The sequence below is a fragment of the Dama dama genome, chromosome 29 (genome assembly GCF_033118175.1).
Source record: "Dama dama isolate Ldn47 chromosome 29, ASM3311817v1, whole genome shotgun sequence".
Taxonomy (NCBI): domain Eukaryota; kingdom Metazoa; phylum Chordata; class Mammalia; order Artiodactyla; family Cervidae; genus Dama; species Dama dama.
The window spans coordinates 18,321,711-18,341,017 of record NC_083709.1 but is presented as its reverse complement, the minus strand read 5'-3'; the positions used below and the strand labels follow the sequence as shown (position 1 = coordinate 18,341,017).

At 43.0% G+C, this 19,307-nt stretch overlaps 1 protein-coding gene across 7 annotated transcripts in view; it reads left to right on the top strand.

Annotated features, from left to right (window-relative positions):
• Positions 1-19,307, top strand: part of MSRA (methionine sulfoxide reductase A) — a 366,455-nt gene that overhangs the window by 219,007 nt on the left and 128,141 nt on the right. For 5 of the 7 annotated variants that reach the window (XM_061132324.1, XM_061132319.1, XM_061132322.1 and 2 more), the window contains one exon: positions 16,952-17,056. The exons of the other annotated variants lie outside the window; for them this stretch is intronic. In XM_061132324.1, coding sequence (XP_060988307.1) covers positions 16,952-17,056 — 105 coding nt within the window. The remainder of the gene's footprint in view (positions 1-16,951; positions 17,057-19,307) is intronic. 7 annotated transcript variants of the gene reach the window in all.

Below are 19,307 nucleotides of genomic sequence, written 5' to 3'. Positions count from 1 at the left end.
TGGATGATGATTAGTTATTTAGGAAAATTGGTTAAAGAGAGGGTGAATCTTTTTTTTTTTTCAAAAAGGTTTACAGAAACCTTAAATTTTTTCTTAGCTAAATGTATCTTGTGCCAGCCTTTAGATTTGGTGTCCCTGTCTTCCCTTCAGTTGTGGGTCCTCTCTTGTCTCCTTTTCCTAGGACAGTTGGGGTGGGGAAGAGTGCACCCTAGACTGGGGCTAGACTCTTGACTCTGTATTCACTGCTCTGTGCCTCACTGCCCTCATCTTTAAAATGGGTATATTAATAGTACCTCCATTATGGGCTTGCAGGAGGATTAGATCAGTTAATACGTGTGAACCGTGCCTCATACCGAGTGAGCTCTCAGTGACCACCATTGTTATTATTATTCGTGATTTCTAGAGTTGCCTTCTTTCAAATCAGATGAGAGCTTAAGGACAAGTGGGAGCAATCTGAGCACGGCATTTACCTGGATTGTGATGCTTTCCTCCCCAGTCTTGTTTTTCTCTATAATTACGGCAAAATATACGTAAAATTTACCAAGTGAACTATTTTTAAGGCAAGGAAGCTGAGACTCAGAGAAGTCGTGTGATTCATTCCAATCAAATAGTCTGACTGCAGTGTCAATGCCGTGGGCACAGGGTCTCAGCGCTTCACTGCTGAAGCCGCTTGTTTTTTTTCCTGGAGGCATGTTTCTGGGCTCCTAAGTTAATTACTGGCTGTTGCCAAAGACCTGCTAATCAAGACTAAAAAATTCCTGGCATCAATCAGCTTCCAGCTGAATCTGGATGTACAGGTAGCCATTGGCAGCCATCATTTAGGGGTCACCATTAGCCCCGTGTTTATGGGAAAGAGCATGAGATCATGGAGCCTGGCCTCAAACCTACTCTGCTCTGCCACCTCCTGAGTGACCTTAATTCAGCACGTAATTTGACCTCACAGAGTCTCAGTTCTCTCATTTGTAAAATGGACGGAATGAAACATGGAGTTACTGTGAAGACTTCCTAGTGTTTCATGATCTATGAAACTATTGCCATCATCTCCCACACTTTCTGAGGAACCATTCACCTTAAAGTGTAAAAAGTCCAGGGCAGAGTTTGGGTTAATGTGGAACAGGCTCCCTCAAGTCCCAAATTAGGACTCTGGTGTTAGTTACTATAGGAATCTCTATGGGACATACACCCTTTTAATGTGATGTGCTTGGTATTAGTGTACAGGATTCATGAATTTTTTTTTGCCCAAGGCCTTGTTTCCCATAATAGGTTAAAATAACTTTAGGCAAGGTAGTGTAGATAATGGAGAAGGCAATGGCGACCCACTCCAATACTCTTGCCTGGAAAATCCCATGATGGAGGAGCCTGGTGGGCTGCAGTCCATGGGGTCGCGAAGAGTAGGACACGACTGAGTAACTTCACTTTCATTTTTCACTTTCATGCATTGGAGAAAGAAATGGCAACTCACTACAGTGTTCTTGCCTGGAGAATCCCAGGGACGGAGGAGCCTAGTAGGCTGCCGTCTATGGGGTTGCACAGAGTCAGACACGACTGACGCAACCTAGCAGCAGCAGCAGCAGTCTAGATAAATGTTCCCCGTGTTTCTTTTGTATTACCAGGATGTCTGACACATGTGAAGTTGCCAAGAATGAGAGAGGCCTCAAGGTCCAGGGAGGCTGTGTTAGAGCTTGGTATTAAGAGTACTGGCGTCTTCCCTGACTCTTCAAGGCTGACTCTGGTGCTCCTCCCATGTGCTCCTGTAGATCTGAGAACAGCCTGATCCTAGCAGTAATTGCTTCATCCTGTACACTCCCATTTACATGTTCCTCTGCCCGCCTGGACTATGTACTCCTCTAGGCCAGGAACCATGTTATTCATTGTTGTTTTAGCTGCACCCCAAAGAGTGCCCAGAGCCCATGCTAACTTTTCCATAAATACTTGTTGAATGAATTCCATCTCTGGTGGTCCTATTTCAAGCCCCATCCAGAAGTGGAAATGAGGCTGTTGGTGGGGATGTAAATTGTGCAGCTACTGTGAAAAACAGTATGAAGTTTCCTCAAAAAATTAAAGGTAACCCTACTGTATGGTTAAGCAATTCCACTCCTGGCTGTTTATCTGAAGAAAATGAAAATATGAGTTCAGAAAGAAACATGCACCCTCATATTTGTTGCAGCATTATTTTCAATAGGGACAACCTAAGTGTCCATTGATGGATGAATGGATAAAGAAAATGTGGTATACATATACAGTAGAATATTATTCCATTATTAAAAAGAATGAAGTCTTGCTATTTGCAACACTTCTACCTTGGATAGACCTTGAGGGCATTATGCTATGCAAAATAAGTCATAGAAAGACAAATGTCATATGATCTCACTTATATGTGGAATCTTAAAGCCACCAAAAAAGCAAAATAAGCTCATAGATTTAGAGAATAGAATGGTAGTGGCTGCCCGAGGCAGGGGTGGGGTGTGAGAGAAGTGAGTGAAGACAAGAAAAAAAAACAAAACAAAACTGGTGGCTCAGTGGTTAAGAGTCTGCCTGCAGTGCAGGAGATGCAGGAGATGTGGGTTCGATCCCTAGGTCAGGAAGAACCTCTGGAGTAGGAAAAACAACACACTTCAGTATTCTTGCCTGGAAAATCCCATGGACAGAGAAGCCTGGCGGGCTATAGTTCATGAGGTTGCAAAGAGTCAGACACAACTTAGCAACTAAACAACACAACAACATTTCTAAAACCTTCTAGTTACCAATATGATACTTTCTAATAGTGATACCAAATGGAGAGAGACCTGAGACAATATTTAAAGCAGTTGAAGGAAAAATCATGTGTTTGAACGTGATTGACAATTTATTGAAAGTAGTTTTATGTTTGTTCATTCTTAAGGAGAAAGTTACGCAGTACAGATCTAGTGCTTGGTGAGAAAGTGAAGGAAAGCAGGAGAGCGGGTGCTGAGGGAAAGCAGTACTTTCAGGCAGGTTTCAGTGTAATCAGTTTCAGTATAAATATCAAAGTGTATGTCTCATGCACTTCTTTCTGAGGAAAAAAAGCAACTATAATGCCATTTGTATGCAAAATGAATAGGCAGTTATTATCTTTGGATGACTCAAAGTACCTCTCCTGGAAATTCTGCATATATGGTGGGAGCTAGCAATGTTGAGCTTCAAATAGGGGTGCCTTTTTTCATCCATGTTATTATGAGTGAGAGCAGTTTTAGAATATGAAAAAATACCTGAGTTGATTTTTTTTCCATTTATTTTTATTAGTTGGAGGCTAATTACTTCACAACATTTCAGTGGGTTTTGTCATACACTGACATGAATCAGCCATGGAGTTACATGTATTCCCCATCCCGATCCCCCCTCCCACCTCCCTCTCTACCTGATCCCAGTGCACCAGGCAGGCCCGAGCACTTGTCTCATGCATCCAACCTGGGCTGGTGATCTGTTTCACCATACATAATATACATGTTTCAATGCTGTTCTCTCGAAACATCCCACCCTCGCCTTCTCCCACAGAGTCCAAAAGTCTGTTCTGTACATCCGTGTCTCTTTTTCTGTTTTGTATACAGGGTTATCATTACCATCTTTCTAAATTCCATATATATGTGTTAGTATGCTGTAATGTTCTTTATCTTTCTGGCTTACTTCACTCTGTATAATGGGCTCCAGTTTCATCCATCTCATTAGAACTGATTCAAATGAATTCTTTTTAATGGCTGAGTGATATTCCATGGTGTATATGTACCACAGCTTCCTTATCCATTCGTCTGCTGATGGGCATCAAGGTTGCTTCCATGTCCTGGCTATTATAAACAGTGCTGTGATGAACATTGGGGTGCACGTGTCTCTCTCATCTGGTTTCCTCAGTGTGTATGCCCAGCAGTGGGATTGCTGGGTCATATGGCAGTTCTATTTCCAGTTTTTTAAGAATTCTCCACACTGTTCTCCATAGCGGCTGGACTAGTTTGCATTCCCACCAACAGTGTAAGAGGGTTCCCTTTTCTCCACACCCTCTCTAGCATTTATTGCTTGTAGACTTTTGGATAGCAGCCATCCTGACTGGCGTGGAATGGTACCTCATTGTGGTTTTGATTTGCATTTCTCTGATAATGAGTGATGTTGAGCATCTTTTCATGTGTTTGTTAGCCATCTGTATGTCTTCTTTGTAGAAATGTCTGTTTAGTTCTTCGGCCCATTTTTTGATTGGGTCATTTATTTTTCTGGAATTAAGTTTCAGGAGTTGCTTGTGTATTTTTGAGATTAATCCTTTGTCTGTTGCTTTGTTTGCTATTATTTTCTCCCAATCTGAGGGCTGTCTTTTCACCTTGCTTATAGTTTCCTTTGTTGTGCAAATGCTTTTAAGCTTCATTAGGTCCCATTTGTTTAGTTTTGCTTTTATTTCCAATATTCTGGGAGGTGGGTCATAGAGGATCCTGCTGTGATTAATGTCGGAGAGTGTTTTGCCTATGTTCTCCTCTAGGAGTTTGATAGTTTCTGGTCTTACATTTAGATCTTTAATCCATTTTGAGTTTATTTTTGTGTATGGTGTTAGAAAGTGTTCTAGTTTCATTCTTTTACAAGTGGTTGACCGGTTTACCCAGCACCACTTGTTAAAGAGGTTGTCTTTTTTCCATTGTATATCCTTGCCTCCTTTGTTGAAGATAAGGTGTCCCAAAATTCAACACCCATTTATGATTAAAACTCTCCAGAAAACAGTAATAAAAGGAACATACCTCAACATAATAAAAGCTATATATGACAAACCCACAGCAAGCATTACCCTCAATGGTGAAAAATTGAAAGCATTTCCCCTGAAATCAGGAACAAGACAAGGGTGCCCACTCTCACCACTACTATTCCACATAGTTTTGGAAGTTTTGGCCACAGCAATCAGAGCAGAAAAAGAAGTAAAAGGAATCCAGATAGGAAAAGAAGAAGTGAAACTCTCGCTGTTTGCAGATGACATGATCCTCTACATAGAAAACCCTAAAGACTCTACCAGAAAATTACTAGAGCTAATCAACGAATATAGTAAAGTTGCAGGATATAAAATTAACACACAGAAATCCCTTGCATTCCTATACACTGACTTGATTTTAATGACCCCTTCTGTTATCATGATTTCAGGGATTCTCTAGCTGTCTTTTCACTCTGATTTAAATCTGTCCTAGTCAGTTTATCCAAAGAAACCTATCTTTTCTTGGAGAGCAGTCCATATTGTTCTGTTTGTATTAACTCAGATCCTGAATGTTTGAAAGCTTCTGGCTTTGCACAGTGAAGTTCTATTTTGACACATCTCATTCTTAGTAGTGCTACCCAAGGAGAGTTTGTGTGCCTGACACATAGTAAGGTCAAAAAACTGAAACATCAAATTTTGGAGCAGAGAAAGATTATTGCAGAGCCATGCAACGAGAATGGGTAGCTCATGCCTCCCAAACACTGAACTCCCCAAAGTGTTTCAGCAAAGCATTTTTAAAGGCAAAGTGGTGGAAGACGTGACTAGTTGTTGGGAACAGACTTCTTGGTGTTGGAATTCTTTGTTCTTGCAGCTGACCAGATAGGTCAGGTTGCAATGTTCCTGCAAACTTCCAAGAAGACTTTTTCTGCAAGTTTTTGTGTCTATATGAAGGGAAACGTGTTACACCTTTAAAGGTCAGAGCCTTGAGAATGGGCTGTATATTTCAGGCTATAGGCAACAATCTTAGTTTGCAGCAAAAGCAATAGAATACAAAGATTAAAATGAAAGAAGCAGAGCTAATATGATGTCACATTTGTTCTTCCCTATTACAGTAGTATCTGAATACGGAAAGACTAGTATTTGATTGCTACAGTCAGTTCCCAGAGTGCTTCCCCCTTTTATGTCTGTTATTTAGTGCTTTCAGCCACACTCCCAGATTGATGGGACAGGTGTTATTTCCCCCATTTTGCGATGAGAAACTTGTGACTAGAAGAGATTAACCAGCTTCTCTGGCAGGCGATGCCTTCAAATTCAGGTCTTCTGATTTCAGAGTCAGTGCCCAGTTCACTACTCCTCAATATCCTAAACCTTAAGCCTTCTCAAGAATCTCAAGTTGTGGAGGAATGAGTAGACCCCAAAAGGCACAGCCTGGACCTGATAGTAGAGGGAGGGAAGTCTGACTCAATAACGACAGGATTCCAACAAAGGCAGGGACTACTTTGTGAAATTCATATACTCTGTCACTCGAAATGGTTATTTGGATGTTGCAATGGGGTAAAACACAATATTGCATTAGGCTAGGTGACCTTTTGTGTCCCTTACAATTCTGAGACTTTGTTAAAACAAAATCACCTGTCTGATTTCCTCTCCCTTGTTGTAGCCACATGTATCAGATGCCCAATTTCATGGTTCCCTTTCCCAGCTTTCCATCAAAAGTATCTGTCAGGCTATGTGAGGGTACATACATATGCCCAGGCCTGACCCCGGACCTCCTGTATCAGAATTCCAGCATGGGTGGAATGTGGAGTGTGGGGTGTGAGAGTATTTTTCCAAAAGTTCCGTGTGATTCTAAGGTATAGGGTTGTGAACCACTCTTCTGAGTAGCCCACTAATAACAAGAATCAAGCAGGCCTCACTCTGGACTTTTGGGTGGAATTTGGCAGCTTCAAGGAATCATAGTTTCTCAGCATGCAATACCATTTTTAGTATTAATCAAGCCATTGAATAGCACTGTGTTTTCTCTTGGCTGTAAGGATACTGTGATCTCCACTTGGCAGGTTAGCTTTGCTGACATCTCATAATGCCTGCCTCTCCCCTGGAGGGTGGGAGTTGGTGCCAGTCTAGGAAATAGGCGTTGATCAACTCAATCACATAGGTCCTTCCATAAGCTTCCTGTTCTGGAAAAAAAAATAAAAACAGTTCAAAGAGGGTGAAGGCCAGCCTCTACAATCAGCAAAAATATTTGTTGCTCAGTTGTGTTTGGCTCTTTGTGATCCCAAGGACTGTAGCCCACCAGGATCCTCTATCCATGGAATTCTCCAGGCAAGAATACTGGAGTGGGTAGTCATTCCCTTCTCCAGGGGCTCTTCCCAATCCAGGGATCAAGCCGTGGTCTCCTGCATTGCTAGCAGATTCTTTACCACCTGAGCCGCCAGGGAAGCGCCTATGATCAGCAGGTTGGATACGGAAACTGGTGAGCCGCTCGCTCCTAGACTCGTTACCTCCTAGTTAGGTTTGTAGCATTAAGAAACCTCAGGTAGCATGAAAAACTAATGGTTATAGCTTATTGTCTTCCTGAGGAATTTTCTTGATAAAGTACTCAACTGTGTTTATAGCAGTGCTCTGAGAGAATGATCTCTGAAGGATTACGCACCTCCCACCATGTCTCCCCATGGTGGACCAGGAAAAAATTACAATTGCTCTAACAGTATTTTTTTTTCTACTTTTCAATCAATAGGATGCTTTTTAAAGCTTACATTTCTCTTTGGACACTTTAAGTGACTGATGAGACAAAAGGAAAAAAAAAGCCAAGATAAAATGACAGTAGAGACACTCCTCAAGTCCTGTAATGAACTCCACAGGGCATCCAATTTTGATGTATTAGGGATTTTTTTATATAATGAGTACATTGTTGGAAATCACATTTTGTATCTGCAGGAGCTAGAGATGAAACTGAGCTGACATCTTACCTCTTTGTAGTTAATTAGCAAGAGGAAAGTAGTGGTTTGAATCTTGTATGGTAAAGGGAGGTATTAGTCATCCACTGCCCCCCTTTCCCCTTCAACCACCTGGATCTTTTTCTGTGCTCTTTGATTTGGTTTGACGGTTTGGATTGGTCTTGTTGGCTGGGAAAGATGAGGGGAATTGAAGAACCGTTATTATTTAATGAAAAAATAACTGTAGCTCACTTCTCCCCTCCATCTTGCCTGTAGGATAAATAAAATAGATCGGGTCTTTTTCCTCCAAATAGCAGTTCTTTACCTGGACTCAGATGATAAGCAGTACCGGTACCGGAAGAGTCTTTAGTTATCACTGAGTTAACATTTGCCACCATTGAATCCCTAGCACTTAGTACAGTACTGGAACTTAGTTAGTATTCAGGAAATATTTATTAATTAATGAGTAAACGAAACACTGTGTTGACCCACACAGCAAGGTATTCACTTGCATTCATGGTATCTGATCACTTTCTCCAGGTAGTGTTGTTGTTATTCAGCCACTAAGTCTTGTCGGACTCTTTGCAGCCCCAAGGACTGCAGCCCGCCAGGCTCCCCTGTCCTTCACCATTTCCCAGAGTTTGCTCAAACTCATCCTATCTACTATGCTTGCTCCTCCTGGGCATCATGCCTCTTCGCAGGCTCTCATACTCAGGGAGGGCTTTGTGGAGGAAGCAGCACCTAAGAGGACCTTGAGAGCAGGAGAGGGCTTGGATTGCAGATAACTGGAGGGAGTAGACTGTGGGCTTCACATGGGGGCAGCAGGATCTGGGGGTGGAGGTGGGGTGTGGAGTGCCTGGGTCAGGAAAATGGCATGGGGAAATGAAGTTAGCATACCCCCAGCTATGGAGAAAGAGACCTGGTGGCCAGATGGGGCTCCGGAGGGCAGAGGACAGCTGTGGGGAAGACAGCAGGGGGGAGTGCCTTCTGCCCGGGCCACATTCTGGTCAGTGGCCTGGAGGCAAGCCCGGTGCTAACTGTGTGACCACTCGTCACCGCTGCCCGCCGACCTGCAGGCACATGGCTCTGGCCAGAGAGCGGGGCCTCCCATGCTCCCAGCCCAGGGCCCAGGGGGCTTCTGCTCATCTCAGTTCAGGCAGCTCCATGCTGTCTGCTGCCTGCACCAACTGTGATGGACAGAGGTTCTTATGGGAAGGAAATTGTCACAACCATAGCACAGCTGTGTCGTTGTTGTTCAGTTGCTAAGTTGTGTCTGACTCTGCAGCCCCATGGACTGCAGCACACCAGGCTTCCCTGTTCATCATCTCCCACAGTCTGCTCAAACCCATGTCCATTGAGTCGGTGATGCCATCCAACCATCTCATCCTCTGTCATCCCCTTGTCCTGCTGCCCTCAATCTTTCCCAGCATCAGTCTTTTCCAATGAGTTGGCTGTTTGTTTCAAGTGGCCAAACTATTGGAGCTTCAGCATCGGTCCTTCTGATGAACGTTGAGGGTTGGTTTCCTTTAGGATTGACTGGTTTGATCTTGCTGTCCAAGAGATTCTCAAGAGTCTTCTCCAGTGCCACGGTTGGCGGTATGGTAGGACACAGCTTCTCCAGAAAGACGAGATCACAGCCTCAGCTTATGCTCCTAGAGCCCTGCTTCAAGAACTTTCTTTTTACCCTAATTGACCACTCTTTCACTGTCATTTTATTCCTGATTATAAAGTGGGGAATCACGCTTGAAAATCGCAGTCTTCCTCCACCACCCTACACACTATCAAAAGAGTGAGCATCTGGGTTCTTCATGATGTAGAAAAATGCCAGACCTCCATCCCCATCAGGGCCAGAATGTGCCAGCTGGGACTGCATCTCAATACCTCGGTCAGTGGTTGTAGACACTTGACCGATGTTTCTGTTAGTGGAACAGATAAATAAAATCAGATTTATCCACCTGCAGAGATACATGTTTTCTTCTGCAGTTTAATCCTTATGAAACTCAGAAAGCTAGCGGCACTAGAAGCCTCCTGTCTGTGTATAGAGAGCTGGCCTCTTCCCCAGAACTTCCCTACATGTGACCTTGTTCAGTCTTTATGACTCTTCTGTCACAGAGATTATATTTATTCTTATCTAAAATACTAAGAGACTCGGGATCACAGTCTAAAGAGTGTTGAACTGCTTGTGAAAAATGTGGTTTAAGTTATTACTTGTGACTTTGATTCTCATTCTACGAGTTCAACTTCTAATAAGACATAGAGACTTAGACTCCTGTGTGCCAGGTGCTATTCTGACTCCCCATTTTGCAGATGAGAAACTGAGGCAGTGAGTGGCGAAGTAGATAAAGGGCCTTCGATAGCGGTTGTGGCCCCCCCACATGAGGCGGGGAGCTGGGATTTGGGTCACCTTTCTCCTCTCTCCCGGGGACACAGAGCAGCCAGGTAGCAGTGTGCATCTCACCAGAGCCCGATGCTGCCCCCTGCTACCGCCGCCTGCCTCCTCTGCGTCTCACCAGCTCCCCACCTCTTTTCCGGTCTCGTCTTCTGGGGAGGCCACCTCTCTGCTTTCTCTTCTCCTTACCAGCCACCAGTAGTGACAATTCATGGGGCAGACCTGGAAGAGTTGAAGATAGTGTTTTCCGTGTGGGATGGAAAGCAGTCACATAAGACTTTCAGAACTGGCTGACTTATCTTGGGGTTCTCTTTAAACACACCTGGTTCTGTGCATGACTTGGCTTCCACAAAGCTCTGGCTGACTCCAGGTGTGTGATTTTTCTGTTCCTGGAGCACTCCCATGCGTGTCTTCTGCGATGTTTTTTGTCTTGTAAGGAGTAACTGTCCATAGTCTACCCCTTGGTATTCCTTCACCTCCCTTTGGAATCACGAGGTAAAGCGACAAGGGGATATGCTCAGAGAAGACATTTGTCCTTTGCATTTTTCCTCTCAAGGTACTTTGAACGACAACATTAAAGCTCCTATAATACTACTGTGAATTGTTAACAAGCACATTTGCACATCACATCTGTCATGCTATTTGCACGATGTTATGTGAAGAAATGACTCAAAGTATTTTAAAGATATAGCCTTTCATCTTTGGAAGCACCAGAAACTATTTGCAGATTGGTCTTGGGAATCAAATTAGCCTAGCACATTGGTGAGTTCTTGGAGGCATGGGCATTTCTGTAAGTGGTTGCTGGCCCCCTTAATCCTTTTGATCATTTGCACTGTGTATTTTTATACAGGCTCTTGTACTTTGGAGAAATAAAATAAAGAAACTTAAAGGTGAGTTTGACAAGGGCTTCTCCACACTGTTTGTCAATGCAGATAGATCCTGAATTTTAATAGCAGTAGTTTCTTTTAAACAGCCAAGGCTCTTTAAACCTCTCTACAAATAGTGTCAGTGCTCAGATTATGTCTGAAAGTGTTTGCTGGTGAGGGGACATCTTTCCTGACCCTATGTTGCAACCACGAAGGAAGACCCTAATCCTGGAAAAGTCTTGACCACCTGGATGTCAGTTATCCCCACAGCTGTGGGCCACTTCCTGTGTAACATTTACTGTCATTGATGACTTCCAGTGACATTCAGGAGCCGGCTTGGAGTCATAGAATGAGCCAGACTTTCTACCTTCAGTTGAAACGTGGTTGGCTCCTCACTGGATCCTGCCGTTTACAGGCTGTAGGATATTATGTGAGAAAACTTGTGGTGAGGCCTTGGTTTCCTCATCTGTAAAATGGGGATGACATCCCTGTTGTGAAATTGTTGGGAGCAACATCTGTGCACCCGTATTCATAGCGGCATTATTCACAGTAGCCTAAAAGTGGAAGCAGCCCAAGTGTCCATTGACAGATAGGTGGATAAACCAAATGTGGCACGTCTGTGCAATGATGTGTTATTCAGCCTCACTTCAATATTGTAAAGTAATTAGCCTCCAACTAATAAAAATAAATAGAAAAAAAAATAAAAAGGACATTCTGACACAGGCTTCAACATGGATGAATCTTCAGGACATTCTGCTGAGTGAAATAAGCCAATCACGAGAGGAAAAATAAAATATGATTCCACTGACATGGGGTTTAGAGGAGTCAATTCACCAAGACAGAAGTAGAATGGCAGTCTATTGGGACTGGGAAAAGAGAAAATTGGAAAGTTAGTGTTTAATGAATATAAAGTTTCAGTTTTGCAGGATTAAAAGAATTCTGGAGGTAAATGATGGTGATGGTAGCTCAATGATGGCTCTACTTAATGCCACTGAATTGTGGCATACACTTAAAAATAATTAAGATAGTAAATTTTGGAAAGTGTGTGTGTTTTTTTTTAAATCTCAGTAGAGAAAAACTGGGGGAAAAAGTATGAGCATTGAACAACATCCAGTAGGTACAGTGCCTCCCGTATTATCAATGTTCGGTGACTAGTAACCGCTTTTACTAGGATTCAGAGTTGTAATGCGTGATTCCGTGACTTCGCATCATGTGGCAGGTGCCACGGTTTGTGGGCTTCTTTTTGCTGGACTTCCGGATTTCTTGTGGTACTTCACCACTGCATTAATAGTAATGACGGAACGAGTCTTTGTGTTTGTGTGTGTCTTTTCTTTTCTTTGGGTTTATATCTATGAGGTTGATTTCCTGGGTCTCTGTTAATCAAGGTGAATTAATCTCTGAGGCTCTTGCTTCGTACGCCCGTGGGGTTTCAGAAGGGTGCTGTCGTCCTCACTGTAACCACCCAAGTAAGGCTGCCAGCCTCAGGTGTCCTCATCAGCACTAGGCATGATTTTAAGCAGTTTTACAAAATGAAATGAGTAAGAGATGGACAATTCAAGGTGCATTCATTTGCTTTTATCTGATCACTGAAACTGTTGAGATCTTTTCATGTCTTGATCTACATTTATTTTTTTCAATGTATGTTGCCTGTTTACATCTTTTGCCTATATTTCTAGTGTGGTTTCAGTGCTTTTCATTTTTTTAAGTAATTTTTATTTATTTTTAAATTTTATTGGATTATAGTTGTTTTACAGTGCTGTGTTTGTTTCTGCTGTAGAGCTATATGTTTACACGTGTTTGTGTTAGTTGCTCAGGCATGTCCGACTCTTTGTGACCCCATGGACTGTAGCCTGCCAGTCTCCTCTGTCTATGGACTTCTCCAGGCAAGAATACTGGAGTGGGTAGCCATTCCCTTCTCCAGGGGATCTTCTCGACCCAGGGAGAAAACCCAGATCGACTGCATTTTGCGGGCAGATTCTTTACCATCTGAGCCACCAGGAAAGCCCCTTAAGTTGATGTATACCCCCTTTTTCTGGATTTCCGTCTCATTTAGGTCACTACAGAGCATTGAGTAGAGTTCCCTGTGCTATGCAGTAGGTTCTCATTAGTTATCTGTTTCAGTGTTTTTCTTATCTAATATATTTTGTCACATTTGTAACACTTGTCATTTTTAGTATTCAATTTTACTAGTTATGTAGTTAAATCATCATTCATTTAAACATTTCAAAACACAAAATAGTAAGATTTTTAAAGTAGATCAAAAATGGTTTTACAATAACATGGTTATTATTCTTAATGAATCTTCTTCCCATAATCCCCCTGTCATTCTTTTCTTGTGTATTAGCATAACATCTGTTTAGATGTTAATTTACATGACCATGGTATTTGAATTAAAATTATGTAGACTGACCAATTAAGAATAAAATGTTAATAACCCAATATAAAGAAGGCATAACAAAATAAGAGAAAATAAAAGATTAAAATTATTAATAAGCATGACATTTTACCTCACTAATAATTAAATTCATTAAAAATAAAATGACAGGCTACTATTAGTATCTTCCATCTATAAATTGGTAGGGATTAAAAACACTGATGATAACTGAGACTGACCCTCAGATATGCTGCCAAAGGGGAGAGAAAATTGGCTCAACTTTAAGTTTCTTGACTAGCAAGAAACTTAAAAATATTTATAAACATTGACATAGAAAATTCACTTATATAACTGAGGCTAGTGAGTGAGTGAAGTCACTCAGTCGTGACCGACTCTTCTGTGACCCCATGGACTGTAGCCCACTAGGCTTCTCCATCCATGGGGTTTTCTAGGCAAGAATACTGGAGTGGGTTGCCATTTCCTTCTCCAGGGGATCTTCCCCACCCAGGGAGGCAGCCTCAAAAATGGAGAAAAAAATTTACATTCATAGATAAAAATAGGATTCAGTACAAATGCCCAATGATAGAGAATAATTGAATAAGTAATAACACAGTCATCTTTGGAGTGTTAAGTGTTTATTATGTATGTATAAATGGTATTTACTAAAAATTTCAGTGATAGGGGAAAACACTCACAGTGTGCTTTTAAGTGGAAAAAGCATGATGCAGTGATTATAGTAAAATAAGTTGTGTGTCACGGTGTGTATATGTGTATGTTTTGTGTTTGTATGTGTCTCATGCATATCTAGAAAGAAACGCATAAAAAATACTGAAAGTACTTATCTGGTAGGAGTATGGATGATTTTTATTTTCTTTTTTATATTTCTGCACATGTTCTGAGCTTCATTCTATTTACAAATCATTGTTTCTACAATCAGAAATATATTTTACTGTTAAGGAAGACTAAGGATGATGAGTAAATCTCTCTCCTTTACTGGATTCATGTTCACTTTGCTCTCATTGCTTAAATGCATTGAACAGAATCCTAGACAAGGAGTCAGAAGGTGTGTTTTCAGGTTATGGTGCAGAAATTTACTAGCTCTGTGACACTGGGCAAATCTAACTTGTACATGCTGTTGTTGTTTAGTTGCTAAGTCGTTTGACTCTTTGAAACCCCATGGACTGTAGCCTACCAGGTTCCTCTGTCCGTGGGATTTTCCAGCAAGAATACTGGAGTGGGTTGCCCTTTCCTTCTCTAGAGGATCTTCCCAACCCAGGAATCGAACCCACATTTCCTGTGTCTCCTGCATTGGCAGGCAGATTCTTTACCACTGAGCCACCTTAACTTGTAAAATGGGGATTTCTACCTTCCCTGCATGTACCACTGGAAGGTTGTAAGAATTCAGGTGAAAATACCAACATAGACGAAAAAACTTGGCAAACTATGATGCAAAGGATTCCTGAAACTACTGTGAGGTTTGATAATTTCTTAGGACTCACAGAACTCAAAAGCTGTTATCCCCACAGTTACAGCTGGTTACAGGAGAAAGATACAGATCAAAGTCAGCTAAAGGAAAAGTCACACAGGGCAGAGTCTAGAAGGGTTCAGGGCAAAGCACCTGTGTCATCTCCCTCTTGGTCTCCGTGTGTGAAACCATGCAGAGTATTGCCACCCAGGAATCCTGGTGGTGGCCCAAACGTTGGTGTCCAGAGTCTTTACTGGGGCTTCATTACATAGGTATGATTGATCGATTGCCCACATGGTTGAACTCAGGTTCTAGGTCAACCGATACCATGTTACCCAAAGCCCCCTCTCTCAGTCACGTGGTTGGCCTTTCTGGCATAGCAGCCCCTATCCTAACCCTACCCTAAGATTAAGTGTGGCCAGTCTCCACCCTAACAGCGTTCGGCCCCTCTGTAAATAAAGACACTCCTATCAGGTATGACCCTGATTACCTACCAGAGTCAAGGCAAAGGCCAGCTACCTGTTTTCAGTTCAGTTCAGTCGCTCGGTCATGTCCGACTCTTTGCGACCCCATGAATCGCAGCATGCCAGGCCTCCCTGTCCATCACCAACTCGCAGAGTTTACTCAAACTCATGTCCATTGAGTTGGTGATGCCATCCAACCATCTCATCCTCTGTTGTCCGCTTCTCCTTCCGCCTTTAATCTTTCCCAGCATCAGGGTCTTTTCAGATGAGTCAGCTCTTCACATCAGGTGGCCAAAGTACTGGAGTTTCAGCTTCAACATCAGTCCTTCCAATGAACATCCGGGACTGATCTCCTTTAGGATGGACTGGTTTGATCTCCTTGCAGTCCAAGGGACTCTCAAGAGTCTCCTACAACACCTCAGTTCAAAAGCATCAATTCTTCGGCACTCAAGTTTCTTTGTAGTCCAACTCTCACATCCACACATGACTACTGGAAAAACCCTAGCCTTCACTAGACGGACCTTTGTTGGCAAAGTAATGTCTCTGCTTTTTACTATGCTGTCTAGGTTGGTCATAACTTTCCTTCCAAGGAGTAAGCATCTTTTAATTTCATTTTGGAACAGGCTAAAGTCCTTACTAGGACTTTAGGGGGTGCCGATGGTAAAGAATCCACTTGCCAGTGCAGGAGATACAAGAGTTGAGGGTTCCATCCCTGGGCTGGGAAGATCCCCTGGAGTAGGAAATGGCAACCCACTTCAGTATGTGACCAAAAGAGATGGAAAACAATTTTATGGAGGGGTCTATTATTTACTGGGCTTCCCAGGTGGTGCTAGTGGTAAAGAACCCGTCTGCCAGTGCCGAGACATAAGAGACACAGGTTTGATCCCTGGGTCAGAAAGATCCCCTGGAGGAGGGCATGACAACCCACTTCAGTATCCTTGCCTAGAGAATCCAGTGGACAGAGGAGTCTGGCAGGCTGCAGTCCATGGGGTCACAAAGAGTCGGACATGACTGAAGCAACTTAGCACGCTATTATTTACTATGTTATAACACTGAAATAAGAGAGGATAGGATTTCCACAGGTACAAGTGTTAATGCAAATACATTTTTTCCCTGACCCACAGAACCTTGGAGACCACCTTCGAGAAGGGAATGTGCTAACAGGGGTGCTGCAGAGAGACATTTGCTACAGTCGTTGTTCACCGCAGAGATGAATCAGGCTGGGGAACCACTTACTGTCCCGCCGGGTATAGGAGCCTGACCCTCTTCTCAAATATGTCTCTCTGTTAGCAAATTTATCTAATGTGAGTGAGTTATAAGCCTATTTTTTCACAGGTTCCTCTATCTGGCACCATCTCCCTCTGTAGTGCAGCTGAGCTTGCTACGTACAGCGAGGGGGAGATGATAAAAATAAACTGGCTCATTTCCCTTTGCAGAGTTTCAAATCTCTAGCACCATGTCAGGTTGGATCCATAAGGTTTCCTAAGAGTGAGATTAGGAAAAGGAAAACCCAAGTTTATTTTCTCATGAAATTTTAAAAAAAAAAAAAAATTAGAGCACTATGAAGAGAAAGAATCCTCCTTAGAACACTTGCTCGAGGACAACCGCGTGCTTTTATGGAAAAAGAACCAGTGGCAGAGACTCAGAACGAAAGTGTTCAAATACAGTTGCCTTCAGAGGGAAGAATTTCAGCCTTTGTCTGGGCAGTTTTTGGGAAACAAATAACTTGTCATAAATCGATGTTGTCAGTAAGTTGGGGTTGTATGTTCTCTCTCTTTCAAGGAAGAACTGGCCACGCAGAAGTAGTCCGGGTGGTGTACCAGCCAGAACGCATCAGCTTTGAGGAACTGCTCAAGGTCTTCTGGGAGAATCATGACCCGACCCAAGGTAGATGAGTGAGCCAGTATTTAATTATCTGACTAATTACAGCTGGGATAATTAGTGTTTGAGCTGCACGGAAGAGATGAACCTTGAAATCACACAGGAGCTCAAGAATATGATTGCAGACATTTATTGACGGAGAAGGGGAGGGGCTGGGGAAAAGAGGGCGAGAGAATAAAGGCGCAGCCCCCATCTGCGCCCCTCCCTCCCTTACAGCTGTCAGGGGTGGGAAAATTCCCACAGAGAAAGACGCCAGACAATAGAGATTCGTTCACCTTTGATTATTGCATTATTCCTCCTTAATGCAGTCTTTTGTCTACAAAATTAAAGTGTCTTTCTAGCAGCTCCAAAGTTTTCCTGATTTATGGTTCCTTTATTTCCCTGAATTTAGCCTTTCTCATCTTTTGACATTATCAGCCTTTTTTTTTTCCCTTTAAATGTCTGAGGGTGATAAAAAAAACCAAAACATAAAGGTAAAATGCAATATGCAATGGGTTCACAATGTTTGGGTTATTTAAATATTTATTTTGTCTTCTTTGGAATTTACTATATGGAGATATTAATATATTTGGGCTGTAAACAATGGTGGCCAGGAATTTTATTTGAATGCACACACAAGCGAATATCTCATGTTGGCAAATATCATTGTAATATCCAATAATGGAGTGGTTTCCAGACTTCAACTTATCAGCCTTACAAACACTGCTTTGCCAGTGTAATGATCTGATATTATGAGTTTTATGAACTGAAAAGTCCTATATGTACGATATGATTTTCACAAACCCTGTTCATTTAGCAGGCTTCCCTGGCGGCTCCGATGGTAATGAATCTGCCTGCAATGCAGGAGACTGGGGTTCAATCCCTGGGTTAGAAATGGCTATCCACTCCAGTATTCTCACCTGGAGAATTCATAACCTACATCTAACTAGGCTGAGAATTCTGTTGGCTTTAACAAAATATTTGGGCTTCCCAGCTGGCACAGAGGTGAAAGAACTTGATTGCCAATGCAAGAGATGCAAGAGACGTAGGTTCAATTCCTGGTTAGGAAAATCCCCTGGAGAAGGAAATGGCAAGTCTCTCCAGTATTCTTGCCTAGAAAATCCCATGGACAGAGGAACCTGGCAGGCTACAGTCCTTGGAGTCGCAAAAGATAGCAATTGGTCTATTTAATGAAAATATTTTCCCTTTGGTGTCAGGTCTTGTGGGACTGGGTGCGTGGTGTTGGCTCTTTCCTGACAAATGGATGTGTTTTTCCAAACTTGCATTGTGTTTTGGGGTGGAACCTTACCGAGACCCCAGCAACCCCAGTGCCAGCTTGGTAAGTCCTGAGTCCTGAGGCCAGGGTGATTTCCCAGAGCGCAGAGGTCAGAGCTATGGCAAGAACAACAACATAATCAGCAAAGGAGCCAGGGTCAGGCAGGTCCAGGATGCAGCTCATCCAGCAGGGTGACTGAAGGTGGGAATGAGGCCAGGAGCAGGTTCTCCATGACTGTCAAGTCTGGTTGACGTGGGGGGATGAGTCCCTGGTGGGGAAGCAGTGAGATGGGGGGCAGGGGAGGTATAGGACTGTTAAGGGCAAGAGTACCGTCATCAGAAGGTTCAGATGCCACCCTGGTTTGGACTGCCTCACTGTCACATCATATAAGAATGGCAGGCCTGATGGCTTAGACTTCTGTGGCTCAATGAGAAACTGATTGGTGAGCTCCATAAAGAAGGGGGGTGACGGCCAGGATCATTCTGAGGAGTCTTTGATTCAGAGGCAGCAGCTGTTCAGCCTCTTGCTCAAAGCCAAGGGTCAAGGCGGGATGCTGGGGGCTCCAGAGTTCTAAGTGGAGACACCTTTCAGGAGCCCAGGTGAGCCTGAAGTCATGGAGCAGACAGGCTCTATGCAGGCCCACAAGGCTGGGTCTGTGGCCTTGGCCTGGCCACCCGTGTCCTGATAGAACCACCTTGTTCTTGGCCTCTACAACATTTTAAAGATGGTGAAGTCTGCCATCTAATTCTCTCTCCTTACTCCTCTTAATGTCTTACCCATTTTATCATTTTCGGGGGACAGGGATGTGAACCGTTTTTAATGGTCTTTATTGAATTTGTTACAATCTTGTTTCCATTATATGTTTGGGTTTTTTGGCCCCGAAGTGTGTGGGGTCTTGGCTCCCCGAACAGGGATTGAACCTGCAGCCCCTGAATTGGAAGGTGAAGTCTTAACCACTGGACCACCAGGGAAGTCCCTACCCATTCTATCACATCTTTACTA